Source organism: Megascapheus bottae, chromosome 2 (assembly GCF_031878675.1).
Source record: "Megascapheus bottae isolate mThoBot1 chromosome 2, mThoBot2.hap1, whole genome shotgun sequence".
NCBI classification, from domain to species: Eukaryota; Metazoa; Chordata; class Mammalia; order Rodentia; family Geomyidae; genus Megascapheus; species Megascapheus bottae.
The window spans coordinates 1,457,414-1,475,640 of record NC_143510.1 but is presented as its reverse complement, the minus strand read 5'-3'; the positions used below and the strand labels follow the sequence as shown (position 1 = coordinate 1,475,640).

At 42.8% G+C, this 18,227-nt stretch overlaps 1 protein-coding gene across 1 annotated transcript in view; it reads left to right on the top strand.

The window, feature by feature from the left end:
* Tmtc1 (transmembrane O-mannosyltransferase targeting cadherins 1) overlaps positions 1 to 18,227 on the top strand; it is a 123,254-nt gene that overhangs the window by 65,902 nt on the left and 39,125 nt on the right. Inside the window, exons 6-8 of the mRNA XM_090319239.1 lie at positions 544 to 625; positions 1,790 to 1,893; positions 11,911 to 12,100. Of these exons, the coding sequence (XP_090175365.1) occupies positions 544 to 625; positions 1,790 to 1,893; positions 11,911 to 12,100 (376 nt within the window). The remainder of the gene's footprint in view (positions 1 to 543; positions 626 to 1,789; positions 1,894 to 11,910; positions 12,101 to 18,227) is intronic.

Below are 18,227 nucleotides of genomic sequence, written 5' to 3'. Positions count from 1 at the left end.
GGAAATACTTGTTGGGTTATTTGATTTGAGTCAGTTTCTTTCTTCCACTATGTCCTTTAAACTGTAGACAGGTAGCTGGGGCTGAGGGCTCACACGTAGTTATTAGAGAGGCTGAAATCTGCCAATCACAGTTCAGAGCTAACTCAGCAGAAAAGTCTGTGAGATTCCAATTAACCAGAATAAAAAAAGCCAGAAGTGGAGGTATGGCTCAAGTGGTAGAGCATCAGCCTTGAGTGAAAAAGGCCAGAGAGAGTATGAGGCCTTGAGTTTTTAAGGTCCACTACTGACACAAATAAATCAGTGCATAAATACACACACACACACACACACACACACACACACACACACACACACACAAATAGAAGTTTTCCTGGGCCTTCTAGGTTGTAGGCAACAGAGTTGGGGATTGGAGTCTGTCCAGACTTCATGGCGTGGCTTCCAGCTTCTCCAGATGCATAGCATATTTACTTGGGAGACAATTAATACATAGTGCATTCTTGCATGTATCTAAACTTTTTTTTCTCCTCTTCTTTCCTTTTTCAGGTACCTGACAACAGGCAGTAAGAGTAATTACTTGCTTTCCATGAGACCATTCTTCAAAAGGGCCATTTTGGTCATAAGTTATGTGAGTATGTGTATAAATGCATTTGTAAAATGTCTTAATAAAGAATGTTTTCACTTCAACTCAACTCAGATACATGACTCAGATAATGTAATAGAATCAACAGTTTGCATAGTGTGAATGTTACACAGCTTTGGAAAATCTGTGTGAAAATATTCTAGATAGGCTGGGAATGTAGCTTAGTGGAAGATTGCTTACCTAGCATGCATGAAGCCCTGGGTTCAATACCACCTAAACAGAAAAGGCTGGAAGTGGCACTCTGTGACTCAAGTGGTAAAGTGCTATAGAGAGGCTCAGCAACAGGGTCCAGGCCTGAAGTTCAAACCCTAGGACTGGAGAAAGCAAGCAAGCAAGAATGAAAGAAAAAGAAAAGACAAGAAAAGAAAGAAAATACCCTAGGTATATGTGAACTCAGTAATAGTGTGGGCTACACCAATGGTCCATCAATCCATTTATTCATCTACTTATCTGTCTGTCTATTTATTTTCCTATGGTTTGAACTCAGGCACTGAACTGGTTTGAACTGGGCACTGTCTCTAATGGTTTTTGTTTTTGTTTATGTTTTTGCTCAAATCTAATGCTCTACCACTTGAGCCACAGCTCTACTTCTGGCCTTTTTGCCACTTTATTGGAGATAAGAGTCTCACAAATTTTTCTGCCTGTGCTGGCCTCCAGCCAAGGTCCTCAGATCTCAGCCTCCTCCGTAGATAGTATTACAGAAGTGAGCCTTGTGTCAGAATTATCTATTGAAGGACAATGCTCCCAGAATCCATTGTTACAGATAGAGCAGATATGTGTTGCCCTCCATGATTTAGTCGACAGTGGTAACTGGTGGTACCAGTCGCCTGCTCAGGCAAGCTCTCTCAAGGATTCATCCCATCTGTCTCCCACATGTTTCTCTCTGTGGTACTCAACCCTGTGTGGCCTTTCCCATGACCTCTCTTTCTAGAAGATAAACAACTTCCTTACAGCCAAGCAGTTGGGTACTAAAAAAAAAAAAAAAATCAAAGGGAAAGTTACAGGGCCTCTTAGGAATGAGGCCTCCAACTGACGCTTTGTTCCTACCTTATTCTTCTGCTGAGCACATGTAGCCATGCTAGAAGCCTTCTGTGAGAGAAGGGCTCTACTCCCTGGCCGCCATCTTACCGAGCCTGTTGTTTCCTGTAGGTGATGGTGATTTTGTACTTCCGCCTGTGGATAATGGGAGGGTCTATGCCCCTCTTTTCAGAGCAGGATAACCCAGCTTCATTCTCACCTTACATTCTTACAAGGTTAGTAGAAATAAATATTCTAGATTTTACTATTAATACCATAGCTCATTCTGGAACATTTTTAGTAGGTTTTACTAGTATCTATCAATTTTATAAATTAATGGCTCATCTAGTGATACTTCCACTCATATTAGAAAGTTCATTTTTTATTATTATTATCAAAGTGATGACAGATATAGGGGTTACAGTGTCATAACATAGCAGAAAGTTTTAAATAATACTAACCTAAACAATAAAATACAAATCCTAAATAATACTGAACTAAACTAGAGGTTTAAGTAATAGTACGTAGTGCTAATTACAGGTTGGCTTGGAATCTTGAGGAAAGAAATGGGGTCTCAGATTCACATAGTGGGAATTGCCTTCAACAGAATTGTTGCTGCTATTGTTCTTTTTTTGGTTTATGTTTATTTATTTAACAAGTATTTAATTATTTATTATTAATAAAGCAAACAAACCATTTTTCTTTATTTTTTCTCTCTTTTGTGGTCATTTGTAGGGCTTGAACTCAGGAATATAGAGGCTGAATAGGCATCATGGTTTTTAAGACTAAAATCAGTGGAGAAGATCAAACAGGTTGGGCATGCTGGCTCATGGCTAAATCCCATGTACTCAGGAGGCTGGGATCTGGAGGCTTGTGGCTTGAGGCCAATCTGGACAAATAATTAGCAAGCTCCAGTCTCAGCCATAATATGCACTACATTGGAGGCTGAGATCTGAGGAACACAACTAGAAGCAGGCTAGTTCAGAAAATGTTCATGAGACTCTTACTTTCAGTTATCTAGTAAAAAAAAAAAGCCAGAAGTGGGGGTTTGGCTCAAATAGTAGAGCACCAACCTGCATAGAAAAAGACCCTGAGTTCAAGCCTTAGTACTGGCACTAAAAAATAATAAAAAATAAGGTCAAAATTATAGAATAAGGGCACACTGCAGTTAGCCCACCAGTCATCTGATGCACATAATCTGTTATTGGCCAACCAGAACTCTGGTCTGGGAACTGTCCCTGAGCTCTTCAGCATAAGGCTACTGCCCTACCCCCTGAGCCACAGTGCCACTTCTGGTTTTTTAGTGGTTAATTGGGGATAAGAGTCTCACAGACTTTAGTGCCTGGCTTGGCTTTGAACCTCAGTTCTCAGAGCTCAGCCTCCTGAGTAGCTAGGATGACCAGCATGAGTCACTGTGCCCAGCCCTGAGCCTTCTTGTATAGGTCAAGGCTTTCGATCCCCAGCTCACTGCTCTCTTCAGCTGCCAGGAGACTTCGGCTGCATCTTTCTCCCGTTTGATGGCTCACAGGAAAGGCTCTTTTTTAAAATCTTTTTTATTGTAATTAATAGAAGGGTTACATTATATTTACCAGATAGAAGGTGCATTCCTTAACAATCATTGCTACCCCTTCTCATGTTTGTGTCCTCATTTCCCTTCCCCACCCCTCCCCAGGAAAGGCTCTTTAATGGAACCACTGGCAAAGGAACTCAGGCCCAACATGTTTCACATTTTGCCTTTCCCTTCCCAAGATACATGTATTTCAGAAGGATCACCACACATTCTGCCTGGACTGTGTTTATGAATCTACACATCCAGGTAACAACTTGTCAGTGTGGGGAAGTGGTTTAATAAGATAGCCTAAGATTAGCACAGTTGTTTAATTCTTGTCCTCTATTTGGTAAACAACATATATTCTTGAACATGAGACCTGGGAACTGTCCTTGAGCTCTTTTGCTCAAGGCTAACACTCTACCACTTTGAGCCACAGCATCATTTCTGGTTTTCTGGTGGTTAATTGGATATAGGAGTGTCACAGACTTTCCTGCCCAGCTGGCTTTGAATCACAATCAGCTTTTTTTTCTTCCAATTTAGGATTTATTTCAGAAATTTGTAGCATCAGGAATTAACTAGCAATAACTCCTGTGTCTTTTTAAAAAAGTTTTTTTAGTTGTTATTATAGAGGTGATGTACAGAGGGGCTACAGTTACATAATGTCCTTTTTGAGGGCTAAATAACATTGAGTTTAATACTTGAAATATGTAAATGTACAGATATATTTCTGTAGTAGTTGTGGAGAATGGGTTTTTTAAAAAATCTTCTAAGACAGCTACATTAGAATACTTTTTATTTTCCTTTTGTCGTGTGTGTGTGTGTGTGTGTGTGTGTGTGTGTGTGTGTGTGTGTGTGTGTGCGCGCGCGCGCCAGCAGTGGGGCTTGAACTGAGGGCCTGGAGCTTTAGCAGTTTTCATTCTGCCTCTTGAGCCATAGTTCTACTTGTGACATTTTGCTGGTTCCTGGAGATCATTTTTGTGCCTGGATTGGCTTGAACCTCCATCTCCAGATCTCAGCCTCCTGGGAAGCTAGGACTGCAAATGTGAGTTCCTGTACTTGGCTTAACATGATGCTTTTGAGCCTTCAGAAAACCCACTTTGTTTCCTCTCCTGGGCTGAAGGAGGTCTCTGCTTATATACTGCTCAGGCTGGCACGCTGGCAGGCTGCCAGGTCTCAGTCCTCTAGCATGGTCTCTTCAGTGTCTTAGTTCTGCTGGGTTTCCTGGTCATCGGTACTTTCCTTTGGGGCAGGATTCAAAAGTCCGTCTCTTCTGGTTCCAAGTAGGCCAGTTGGCTCTGCTAATCAGCACCACTGACAGACTAATGACTCACCATTAGATTATTCTATAACTAGCAATCTCTGCCTACAACCAGGCTTTATTTTTTTTCTGTCTGGTTGTAGAGGTTACCAGTCCAGATGAAGATACTGTCACAGGTTGTGTATGGTGAGGCTCTTGTGGTGGCTGTATTTTCCCTGGGCTCTCACATAGCCTTTCTATTGTCTCTCAAAAGTCAGATTATAAAACTGAGCACTTGTGAGTCACAGCTATAATTCTAGCTATTGAGGAGGCTGAGATATGAGAATCACAGGGCTCAAAGCCAGGCTGGGCAGAAAGTCCATGAGGCTCTTACCTCAAACCACCAAAACTATGGGAGTAGAGCTGTGACTCAAAGAGCAGAGCCCTAACCTTAAGCAGAAGAAGCACAGGGACAGCGCCTAGGCCCTGAGTTTAGTTGGGGGGTCAAATTATATATATATATATATAATCAACATATATATATTATGGTCAATATATATATATGGTCAATATATTTATATGCTATATATATTATATATATATATGGTCAATATATATGTTGTAGCCTAGGGTAGCTACAAATTAGACATTCACTTGTCTCAGTCTCCAAGTGCTAAGATGGCACACACACCCTGAGAGATTTCTGAGGCTTTTTTTTTGTCTAAGAGTGCCAGCTCTATCAGGTTCAAGCCCACCTGTTAGAACCTCATTTAACCCTACTTCCTTGTAGGTTTCCAGAGTCACACTGGAGAGTGGGCTTAGTGTGTGAGGTGGTAGCTGGCATAATACAGCCATAGGTGTTCCCTTCCTACACCTATAAACCACATACAACTTTCAGTGGCGTTTCTGCTTTCTCATTTTACAAGTATTATCTCTCCTTTTAAAGTAAATATAATGAATTACTTATCAGATATTTTCAGTTGTTGTTCATTGAGGAGTTGCTGTACTTTTTTCCTCTGGAGCTCTGGGGCTTGAACTTAGGGTCTGGGCACTGTCCCTGAGCTTCTAGTATTCTACCACTTGAGCCACAGTACTACTTCTGGCTTTTTCTGTGTATGTGATACTGAGAAATTGAACCCAGGGCTTCATGCACTCTAGGCAAGCACTGGGCCAGTAAGCCACATTCCCAGCCCCTTGCTATGGTTATTAATACATGTCTTTTTTTTTTTTTTGCCTGTCCTGGGCTTGAGCTCAGGGCCTGAGCACTGTCCTTTGGCTTTCTCAAGGCTAGAGCTCTACCACTTGAGCCTCAGCACCACTTCCAGCTTTTTTCTATGTATGTGGTACCGTGGAATCGAACTGGGGTCTTTGTGCATGCCAGGCAAGCACTCTACCACTAGGCCAAACTCCCAGCCCATGTCCCTTTGCTTTTTCACTCCGGACTAGTGCTCTACTCTTGAGCCACATAGCTCCATTTATTGGCATTTTAGATGGTTAATTGGAAATAAGATTGTCATGACTTTCTTGCCCATTCTGGCTTTCAGCCCTTGTTCTAAGATTTCAGGCTCCTGAGTTAGCTACTCAGATGTGATCCACTGATGTCTGGCTCTTTTTTTTTTAATTAAATTTTTATTATGGATTCTGTTCAGAGTAGCCTGGTGCTTTCCAGTGTTTGAAATGATCCATGTGTTGCTGTGGCTCAAAGTGGTAAAGCACTGGCTTTGACTAAAAAGAGTTCAGGGACAGCACTCAGGCCTTGAGTTTTAGCCCCATGACCAAAAAAAAGAAAGAAAAAAGGTTGTCTATGGCATGGAAAGACAGAAGAAATGTGTCTGACTTTTGTTGTCGCCTAGAGCTTTGGTTGGTAAGATATGTGTATCATTACTGCTTACTCTATTTTTGTGGGTGTGTGTCAGTACTGGAGCTTGTACTGAAGTTCTTGCTTTTTTGCTTAATGCTGGCACTCTACCACTTGAGCCACACCTCCATTTTAGGCATTTTACTAGTTAATTGGACATAATCATCTCACTTTTCTGCCATGCCTGATAGCTTCAAACCAAGATCCTCATGTCTCAGCCTTTTGAGTAGCTGAGCCACCAGTGCCTGGTTTCACTATCTTATAAGATATTTTAGTTTTAGGTTTTGAATTCTGAAAAATGATCTTGTAAAGATTTTGTTAACTGATATTTTACCTCTCGAAAAAGATTGTTTAAATTGTTTAAATTTTATGTTGCTAACTTAAATTTTGGAGAAGTTAATGAGATCTGGAGCAGGAGATCTTCAATATCTGCTAACAGAATCATCACACAAAAACTGCTTTCAGAGTGAGTTTAGGCTTTGATTTCAGCATTCTGCTCCTTGTTGTGGAATGTTCTGGCAAACATTTGCAGCAATGCAATCCAGCACTGGGTGTGCTGCCAAAAACTTCTTTCTTCATTAGCAGGGTTTGTATCAGCCTTGCTGAACTGAGTGCTCACTCAGGATTACTTGAGCTCTGCTAGCTCGGGAGTGGGGTCAGGGGCAGTCAGGCAGGTTGTGCTTCTGCATGCCATCAGGAGGCCCGTGCCAGTACTCCCAGCTACAAAGGAGGCTTAGGCCCGGGCAAGAAAGCCCATGAGACTGTTATCTCCACTTAACCACCAAAAAGCCAAAAGTGGAGCTGCAACTCAAGTGGTAGAGCACTGGCCTTGAGCACAAAAGCTCAGGGACAATGCCCAGGCTGGCCTGGCTGAGTTCAAGGTCCAGTACTGGCACCGAAAAACAAAGAGAAAAATGATGTAACCATGATGCTACCTTTCAATTCTCCACATTAGTAACACACTGCTCCTAGCAAGCCCTCGATGAAACTGCATTTAAACCTCTCTCCTGTGTGTACAGGCTGGACATGTCTGCTTGCTTTGGGACAGGAAGAAATCACAACTGGTTTCTTTGGCACAAAGGAAGCAATGCTTACTCAATAGAGATTGTGTAAATGACAGGAAATGTCCATATTCAAGTGCTTTACAAACTTCCAAGTATGGTACATGTTAATAGGATATTTGAAATGTGTATGTGTGTGTGCTGGTACAAGGACCTTGCATTCAGGGCCTTTGCACTTTCACTTGGCTTTGTCATTCAGGGCTGGCACTCCAACACTTGACACACACCTCCATCTAGCTTTTTGCTGTTAATTGGAGAAGAGTCTTGGATTTGTCTGCCCTGGCTAGCTATGAAGCACGATTCTCAGATCTCAGCCTCCTGAGTAGGTAGGATTACCTACTCAGTGAATCACTGACATCAGGCTAACAGGATTTGAAAAAAGCATGTTATAGAAAGAGGTTCATCAGTAGGCCAGTAGGATTCTTCCATGGACACCCAAGGCTCTGGACAGTAAGCAGAACTACATGTTGGGTTGGGTGGAGGTGGACAAAAATTAGTCTGGAATAAAAACGTTGTCTGGTGCTTTATGGAGAAAGACCACAGGTAGCATAGTAACTATTTGTACATTTGTAACTAGATGAATCATTTTTTAAAAACCTCTGGTGGAGCTCTGTTAATAAGTTACTAATGACACATGTCAAAGGTCACAAATACTCTGACATTTCAAGTTCACTTTCTAGTTTACCCAGTGTAACAAGAGTTTTTTTTTTTAATTTGAACTGTAATAACCATTGCAGTGTAACACAAAGTAAAACTAGCTTAGCATAGCTTCATGAGGATGTGTTTATATGGGGAGCACATGGTATTGTACAGTTCTCACTCATGCTATGAGCCGCCATCCATGTAGCCCTTCCAGTCTCTACCTCCTGAGGCGCTAGGATTGTAGGAGTGAACCACCATGCTCAGCCAGTTTATAATTTCTTTTAAATTTTATACCTGTTGATATTCTTATCTCTTCATAGAGAACAGCATACTCATATACAGTTAAAGCCTTTTTTCTTTACCCTTTTCATCTTTTTTTCCTATTTAAACTCTCTGCCCAGGCCCCAGTGGCACACATTTATAATCCTGCCCATGTAGGAGGCTGAGTGAGACCTGAAGATCCAAGTTCAGAGTCAGCCAGGCAGCAGGCGAATCCGTGAGACACATCTCCAGTTAACTAGCAGAAAGTTGGAAGGGATGCTGTGGCTCAAGTGGTAGAGCACCAGAAAGCTAAGGGACAGTGTCCAGGCCTTGAGTTCAAGCACCACTTCTGGTACCAAATCACAAACGGTAAAAATCCTTGAGCCATCATCTCCTCCTTGCATCCATCTATTTCTTAGAGGTCCATTGAGACCTGATGTTCATCAGATGACACCCAACCCTGTAAAGTATGTAGTCTTCTGACCAGCCAAGCAGTGCTGACATCCTGAGGTCACACAGGCACGTAGGAGAACATACACAGTGCTTTGATGGTGTCGCCTGAATTCAGGTGAAGATTTCCTATCCGTTGAGGTAGCTGATGCAGAAAATGGCTTTCAGGAGAACAAGATGCGATCATGAACGTACTGCCTGCACAGTACCCCATTGCTCTGGGTGGTGAGACTGCAGCAGCCCTCTGATGACAAGTAGGAGCTTGCTGTTTCTGTTTGCAGCATATGGCTTTCTCATGTGCAGCTATGTAAGATGAGGAACTATATTAGGCTTATGGGTTTTATATGTTGGGCTCATGGGGGTTTTTTTGGTTTTGGGTTTTTGGTTGGTGCTGGCATTGGGGCTTGAACTCAGGGCCTCCCTCCCTGTGTGGCTTTTTTGCTCAAGGGTCGTGCTCTACCATTTGAGCCACTACTCCATTTCTGCCTTTTTGATGGTTAATTGGGGCTAAGGGTTTCATGGAGTTTTCTGCCCTGGACAGCTTTCAACAATGACTCTCACATCTCAGCATCCTGAGTAGCCATCTATACCAAGTCTGCATTTTTGTTATTTCTTAGCCAAAGAGTTTATGCACAGACAAGAACAAGATTGCTGAATATTTTCACATGAAAAGCACTGCCCTGTTTCCTTCGTAAAGAAAGGAAGATGCTGATTTCAAGTCCCATGGTCTGACCCGGAGCCAAATGACCCTCCCCACAGTCCTGGCTTCCCTGCTGTGCATTCCTGTCCTAAAATCTCTTGTCTTTCCTAATTTATCAAGAAAAGGGCCTGATGAAATCATCTAAGTTGATATCCTGGCTCTCTCAGTTGTATTTTCCAATCGGTTGGCAGGATATTATGGTGGTTTTCTTCTGTTAGTGGAATTTATGGTAGAAAATTGGCAATATGTGTTTGCTCTTGCTTCGAGAGAGAGAGAGAGACAGACAGACAGACAGACAGACAGACAGATACAGACAGAGACAGGGAGGAGAGGGAGAACCCAGCAGGGTCCAGATATTGTATAGTTTATTTTGTTTCTGGAATTTTAGCAGTTATGAACGAGGTGATTGGCATGAATGTAATTCATAGTCAGAGTTAAAAAGAAATACTTTAGCTGGTGGTTGCAGCTAGCTCAAACAGCCCTCCCTAAAATGTCATTAGCATTTGGATTCACTCCAAATAGCCTCTTTGTGCTTGTAGCTGCAAGAAACTTAGAATGCTATGTCCATATTTCAGAGGGTATTTAAAGAACTTATCAGCAACATGACCTGAATCCATGTGAGCTTTTTGCATTTCTAGACAGAACACACGAACTGTGCACATGGCACCCGTGGCTCTTGTCTATCTAACCCCAGCTGTTCTGGAGGTTGAGATTGAGAATCACCGTGTAAGGCCAGCTCGGGCAGGAAATTTTCCATGAGATTCTTACTTCCTGTTAATAATAATAATAACAACAATAATAATAAAGCCCATAAGTAGAGTGAGCATAAAAGCCGAGAAACAGCACCCAGGCCCTGAGTTCAAGCCCCAAGACTAGTACTTGCACATATGTGTGTATACACACACACACACACAGAATCTTGGTGAGTTAACGGTTTTAACTTTTCTAGTATTGTTAAGGAAGTAAACTTGCTTTTAGTTCTGTGACTTTTTTAAACTAGTTTTTAAGACCTATTTGAGCCACAATAAGCATATTTCTAAAAGTATATATAGAAGAAGTATATATATATATATATAATATATATGTATATATAAAAGTACCTTCATTGGGTCTAGAACTTAAAAAAATATTCTTTTTTTATTATTATCATTGCTTTTGTGTGTGAGTGCCAGTCCTAGGACTTAAACTTAGGGCCTGTACTTTGTCCATAAGCTTTTTTCCTCAAGGCTAGAACTTTACCAATTCTTAGGTATTTAATTGGAGATAAGTATCTCAGGGCTTGCTTGCCCCAGCTGGCTTTGAACCACTATCCTCAGATCTCAGCCTACCATAGTAGCTTGGTGGCTGTGTGTGCCACTGGCACACAGCCCCCCCCCCAAAAAAATCTTTTTTTTTTTTTGTGCCAGTACTGAGTCATGAACTCAGGGTTTCACATTCTCCCGACTAAGGGGTTTTTATCTCCTCACCACATATAACTTTAAAAAAAAAATCAATTTAGATCAATCTGTTCTAAAAATGACACAATGTTTTCATTACTGGCTGTGGGCTTCACCATGCTACTAAGGGACAATTCAACAGTGGCATTTCTGATGTAGTTCCCAGAAAACATTTTCTTTCTGGTATTTATCCCAGGTTACAATGCATTTATTTGTGATATAGTCCAAGTTTAGGTTTGTGTCCTTTGCCCTCTAAACAATTAAATGGCAGGAAAGTAGCGCAAACAGAACAAGTTGATTTGAGAGGAGAAAGAAAACCAGTGGAATAAACTGTTTGAAGAAAGGGGTCCCAAAGCCAGTGGCCTGTATGCCCATTGTCTGGACAAGATACACAACCCCCATTCTTCCCTCACTCTGGGGGCTGATTTTTGGTGTCACTGGTTGAGTAAGGCCAAGGTCTCCTGATTGGTTTCCTCACCTTGGGCACAAACAGAAAGTTTTCTTTTGACTGAGTCCCCAACCTTGGCTTCTGAGCAGGGAAGAAGGAGAGTCGGACATCCTTTCACCTCAGCTCACTGGCGGCGCAAAGCCTGAAGGGAACAAGAGGCTGGATGAGATTATGTGTAGTGCCATAGCTCTTTGAAATGTTGGTATGATAACCCTGACAGAGGAAAGATGGATCTTGAGTTGTTTCTTTTCTTTTTTTCCTTAAATTTAATTAATTAATTAATTAATTAATTAATTATTTTGTGTGTCAAGGGGCTTGGGCTTGGGCTCTGTCCCTGAGCTCTTGGGCTCAAGACTACCACCCTACGCCTGGGCCTGGGTATTGTCCCTGAGCTCTTCTGCTCAGGGCTACCGCTCTACCCTTGAGCCGAGCCCCACTTCCCATTTTCTAGAGGTTAATTGGAAATAAGAGTCTCAGGTCCTGTTGTGCTCGGGCTGGCTTTGAACCTTGATCTTCAGATCTCAGCCTCCTGAGTAGCTAGAATTACAGGCATGAGCCACGGCACCTAGCACTCAGTTGTGTTTCTATGCTTCTTTTTCACTGCACAGATTCCTTACCTATTCCTACCTCTTGGCCTTCAATGTGTGGCTTCTGCTAGCACCTGTGACCCTGTGCTACGACTGGCAGGTGGGCAGCATTCCTCTCGTGGAGACCATCTGGGACCTGAGGAACCTGGCCACCATTCTGCTACTGGCTGTGTTGACCTCACTGAGCCTGCACTGCTTCTCCGCTTTTAAGGTAATTTTCCCAGAATTCAAATGCACTCTTACATTTGAAGTCAGAGAGTCTGTGCTCAGTAATATTAATGTCTTATGTGGGGGGTCTGGATTTCAGCATGTACGTGAAGAACCCCTCATAGGCCCAGTGAAATTTAAGCTGAGGAGATTTAAGAGGCAGTTTTGAGTGGATTCTTTGACCCATACACAGATTGGGTAGCAACATTCGGTAGCTTCATAGCTTGTGTGGACCTGTGTCAGCCCATTGGCTGATCACAAAGCTGTGAAGGCTCAAGAGATACACCAGATACCCAGCCCACACCAAACAGATCCAAAACCAAACCCTCCAAAATGTCAGCACTTCACAGAAAGTGGACATTTTTCTGATGATGCAAGCCTGTGTAGGCTTGCTTCCCTATTTGTTCTTTTTTTTTTTTTTTCCTGCACTAGGGTTTGAACTCAGGGCCTTGCTAGGTTTGCTTGTTTGGCTGTCATTCTGCCACTTGATCCATACTTCTAGCCCAGATTTTTGCTGGTTATTTAAAAGATGGAGCCTGGTGAACTTTTCTTCATGACCTGGCTTTAAATCACAACCCTCTGGACCTGGCTCCTAAGCATTGAGACCCTAACTAGGTTGAGTTTTTTACAATGGTGTGTGTGTGTGTGTGTGGGGGGGGGGGGGGGGGGGGCATGCCAATCCTGGGGCTTGAATGTAGAGCCTGGGCACTGTCCCTGAGCCTCTTTGCATTCAAGGCCTACCACTTGAGCCACAACGCCACTTCTGGCTTTTTCTGCGTAGTCTATTAGAGATAAGACTCTCATGGACTTTCTTGCCTGAGTTGGCTTTGAACTATGATCCTCAGGTCTTAGCCTCCTGAGTAGCTATGATAACAGGCATAAGTCATCAGCACCCAACTAATGGATTTTTAAAGTAGATAAGGTTGTTCTCATCTTTTGTGATGAGGGTATTCTATAGTAATCTGTATATGGTAGAGATGAAAAGGATATTTAAGTTCTGAATGCTGTTTGTCTTATCAATGAAAAGTGAACATCTATACCCCAGGAGAACTATAGGCTGAATGTGTGCATGAGTTTTCTTCGTGAGTCTTCCAGATTTCATGTCAGTCAGCCTGGACTTCCAATGAAAAGTGACATATACCAGGAATATTGCCCGTTTGACTTGGTTGTTTTGGGAAGTTAATACTATTGGGCTTAGTTGCTGTAGCTCCTCACTTCCTATGTCTTCTGATGTGGTTTTACTGCATTTCAGAGGAAATGCCAAAGGAATTATATTAAGAGGAATTTATTTGATTCTTTATTACATTCTTATAGGATGTCTTTTGAGATTTTTTTTTAAGCTGTGTGTGTACGTGTGTGTATGTACGTACTTGTGCGTGGTGGTCTTGGAGCTAGGCCTGGACACTGTCCCTGAGCTTTTTTGCTAATGCCACTTGAGTGACAGCTCTACTTTTGTCTTTATAGTTGTTAATGGAAATAAGAATCTCAGAGGCTTCTCTGTGTGGGCTGACTTAAAACTGTGCTCCTCTTGTCTCATAGTTAGGGTTACACAGTGAGCTCCCAGTACCCAGCAGTTAAATTTTTATGCCTGTTAAATAATCATGGGATTATTTAAATGGAGGGGGCTTAGCAATACTTGACTTTGGGCTGGGAATGTGGCCTGGAGGTAGAGTGCTTGCCTGGCATGCATGAAGACCTGGGTTTGATTCCTCTGTACCACATATCCAGAAAAAACTGAAAGTGGTGCTGTGCCTCAAGTGACGGGCCAGTAACCTTGAACAAGAGGGCTCAAGAATAGTGCCCAGACCCTAAGTTTAAACTCCAGGGCCGACCAAAAAAAAAAAGAAAAAGAAAAAAATAAATATTTGACTTTGCTAATAGTGGTCTCATGACACTGTGGGTGTCCTTTAAGATTGTACGTTAGAATCTCAGGTCCACTGCTCTCAAGTTTGCGCCGTTGATTCATTTTTAGGAGAGGCTATAGTTTTGTCCCAGTCTACCTTATCCATTTATCAGGTCTGGCTTGTTTCCAGGGCTCAGAGCAACATGAATCGGCTGTAGCTCTGAGTCCTGGAAACCGGCCAGTCTTGGTGTCCATGAAGAGGTAAAGGTGTGTAGCCAGTGACAATTTGGTGGGATGGAGGAATGGGGTGGGGTTGGGGCATCTCACTGAGGTCATTGCCTTGCTCCCTCAATGCCTTACTCCCCCAAAGCTCAGATACCTGATTCCCAGCCCTGATAAAGGCTAAGCTGTTCAAGTAAACTTGCCCCACATCTCAATGGGAGGTTGAGTAGTAGTCACTCTTAGAAAGGGATTATTTGGTTGGGTGCCATAGACTCATTCCTGTAATCTTGGCAGTTTAGGAAGTTGAGATATAAGAACTGAAGTTTGAATCCAGCCTTGGCTTCAAAGAGTCAATGAGATTTTTTTTTTCTTTTCTTTCTTGCTTTTATTTATTTATTTATTTATTTTTGGTCAGGTGTGGGGCTTGAACTCAGGGCCTAGGCATTGTCCCTGAGCTCTTCAGCTCAAGGCTACTGCTCTAGTACTTGAGCCACAGCCCCACTTCTGGTTTTCTGGTGGTTAATTGGAGATAAGCGTCTCATGGACTTTAGTGACCCTCAGATCTCAGCCTCCTGAGTAGCTGGGATTACAGGAGTGAGCCACCAGTGCCTGGCTTCAATGAGACTCTTATCTCCAATTAAACATCAAAAGAGCTGGAAGTAGAGCTGTGGCTTAAGTGTTAGAATACTAGCTTTGTACACAAAAGCTCAGGGACAGCTCAAAACAAAACAAAAACAGAATGATGTTATGTGTATGTTAACATGCTAACTGTTCTCAAAAGATTTGGAACCACATCTGAGGGTTAGAATACTACAATAGGATAATACTTAGCAAACGTGTGTGTGTGTGTGTGTGTGTGTGTGTGTGTGTGTATGTGTGTTACTGGGACTTGAACTCAGGAACTAGAATTTTTGCTTGGCTTTCTTTTTTTTTTTCAAAGCTGGAGCTCTTCCACTTGAGGTCCACTTTTTTTTTTTAAATTGTAATTAGTAAAAGGGTTACATGATATTTGCCAGATAGAAGGTGCATTAATTCACATACATTGATACCCTTTCACATGTCTTGAAACCCATTACCCTCCCCCCCCACACCCCCCACCCGTCTTGGTTTTCCCCCCTTCCCTATCAAATTTCAAATAACCAAATACAAATAAATTCAGTATATCAGATAACAAAGTGAGATAACCAAGGGACAGCAAAGGAGATGAGAGACACATAGTACATTAAGGACAACAATCATTCGTTATATGGCTTTTGTTTCAATATCCTGGAGGTCCTTTCAATTAGCTTCATACTATATGGCCTTATGTATCAAGATTTCCCTCCCCCCACACTCCCCACCCGTCTTGGTTTTCCCCCCTTCCCTATCAAATTTCAAATAACCAAATACAAATAAATTTAATATATCAGATAACAAAGTGAGATACTATAACAATATGAGATAACCAAGGGACAGCAAAGGAGATGAGAGACAACATAGTACATTCGTTATATGGCTTTTGTTTCAATATCCTGGAGGTCCTTTCAATTAAACCTGGAGTTTTTGTCCTTGTTATTTTTCTTATGACAGTGTAAAAACACAACATTGGAAAATAGAGACGCTGGGTTTGAACCATTGCCACTGGGTCTTCACACTGTGTGTGTGTGTGTGTGTGTGTGTGTGTGTGTGTGTGTCCTGAGCCTGAGCACCATCTTGAGCATTTTTCCTTAGGTTAGCCCTATAGTACTTGAACCACACTTCATTTTTGGCTTTTTAGTGGCTAATTGGAAAAGAGTCTCACAGTCTTTCATTCCCAGGCTGGCTTCAAATGGGGATCCTTCCATTTTCCATCCTTCATCTCCTGAGTAGCTTGGATTACAGATGTGACCCGCTGCACATACTTTCCTGCCCCAGTCGGCTTTGAACTGTGATCCTCAAATCTCAGCCTCTTGAGTAGCTAGGATTACAATAGCGTAAGGCACTGGTGCTGGTTTCATACTTTTTTTTTTTAAGTCATTGCTTGGCTCTGTGTGATATTAGTTGCATTAGACCTTGTGTTTTGTGATTCATGCTTTAAAATCATGACTACTCATATCAAGGGAGAGCCAGATTCCTCTGTGTGGAGGCAACTCTGTGTGTGTCTGTGTGTGTCTGTGTCTGTGTCTGTGTCTGTGTCCATGTCTGTGTCTGTGTCTGTGTCTTAGGTTTCAGGTCAGGAGTCCTGAGGCTAGGAGGAGGGGAGGTGTGGAGTGGAGTGACTGGCTATGGCTCTGCTGCTGCTGCCAGGCTGTGGGTGCTGGCCTCACTTGGCCTTCCTGCACCATATGTGAGGTCATGCCAGGGCAAACTACAAGACACACTCAGTTACCTAGGGAACAATGATTCCTGACAGCTATCTTCATAGTATCATTGTCATCACTGTCATTGTGAGATTGTCACAGCTTAACTGCAGGATTACTATACGGTCTCCTGCCTCCATATTGTAGAAGTGGCAGACCTAAGAAGAAATCTGAACTGGGCATTGGTGGCTTAGACCTGAAATCCTAGCTCCTCAAAATGCTGAGATCTGAGGATCATGGTTCAAAGCCAGCCCAAGCAGGCAGTTCTAAGAGACCGTTATCTCCTGTTCCAGCAAAAAGCTGAAAGTAGAGCTGTGGCTCAAGTAGTAGAATACCAGACTTGAGCAAAAACACAAAGCAAAAGTATGGGCCCCGAGTTCAAGCCCCTGTACTAACACAAAAAGTCAAGAAATCCAGCAAGAGAGAAGAAATCTAGTTACTACCTTTATAAAGCCTATATTTTACAAGGCCCAGGCTTCTAACTCTGGGTGACATTCCTGTTGCTTATGAAAACTCACCACCTGTACCATCATTCCATCTCCCATCATCCTCTAGGCCAGGAGACTGGAAGCTTTCTAGTAACAGTCCTCCACATGTGTGCTGCCAAAGCCTAAGTGCAGAAAGCTAAGATGGTCAGATGTACTGGAGGGACCAATATTACATAATGATCCTGCCATTCCAACTAGCAGTTCCTCAAGAGAGAACAGCAGTGGCAAACATTTGTGATGGGTGTGAGAAGTATCATCAGTACTGTCTAGGGTTTGGAGTTACTTTATCAACAGATTCCAGAATTAAAAGACAGGAGTGTTTACAGCAAACAGAGCAGGTTTGTTTGAGAAGCAGGCTCCTTGGGCCAAGAGCGCTCCTAGAACCATGTGTGCAGTCTTTGAGGGCTCGCTGGATAGAGAGAGGGTCCTTGTCTCCTCCCCTAAGGATGTGCTCCTGATCTGATTGGATGAGGAATGGATACAGGCTGCGGGGAATCTCGTGGTTGGTTCCCTTGCCTGGGAACATGAACCGGGAAGTTGCCCTGTGATTGGATTCCCATCTCTGCTCACCAATGTGGAGGAGGGGCTCCTGAGTGGAGGAGGGCATGCCCTCGGCCCTGGCCGCCATGGCCTTGCTGTGTTGTTCCCCTGCCTCTAGGCTGTAGCCAGCCCTGGCCTCCATCTTCTCTCCCTAATGTCCCCTCATTATGAATTTTTTAGAAACATATTTGAAAACATGAAAATAGATTTAAAAGAGGAATTAACCTGAGGAGAGGGTGGAGAATGAACGCAGGGATTCATGTATAGAAGTGCATCCCACCACTGAGCTTCCCCTTAGGCCTCCTTTTCACTAAAACCTCTTGTCCTTAAAACCCTTTGCTCTATTGCCTTTTCTCCCTCCCTCCCGCCCCCACCCCACCCCCCAGTGGGGATACTGGCGAAGGACTGGCATAGGAAAGACATCCCTTTCCAAAACCAGAGGTCCTTGATCCAAGGCTTCCCCTTGTTTTGTTGGTGATTAGCATGCCATCTGAGAAGTTATTCTTGCTCTGTAGCTGACAGGTGTACAAATCCCTTTCCCGGTGTTCTGTGTTCTCATGTTGACTTGTAACTGGAGCATTCTGTGTAGCTTTTGATCTGGGCCTGCAGGAGTTTCCCAGCCTCATTAAATAAGATCCTTTGCTTTCACAGAGCAATTACATTTTCACAAAGTCACACCATTTAATAAGACTTACCTACTCCTCTGATGTTTATGGTTGT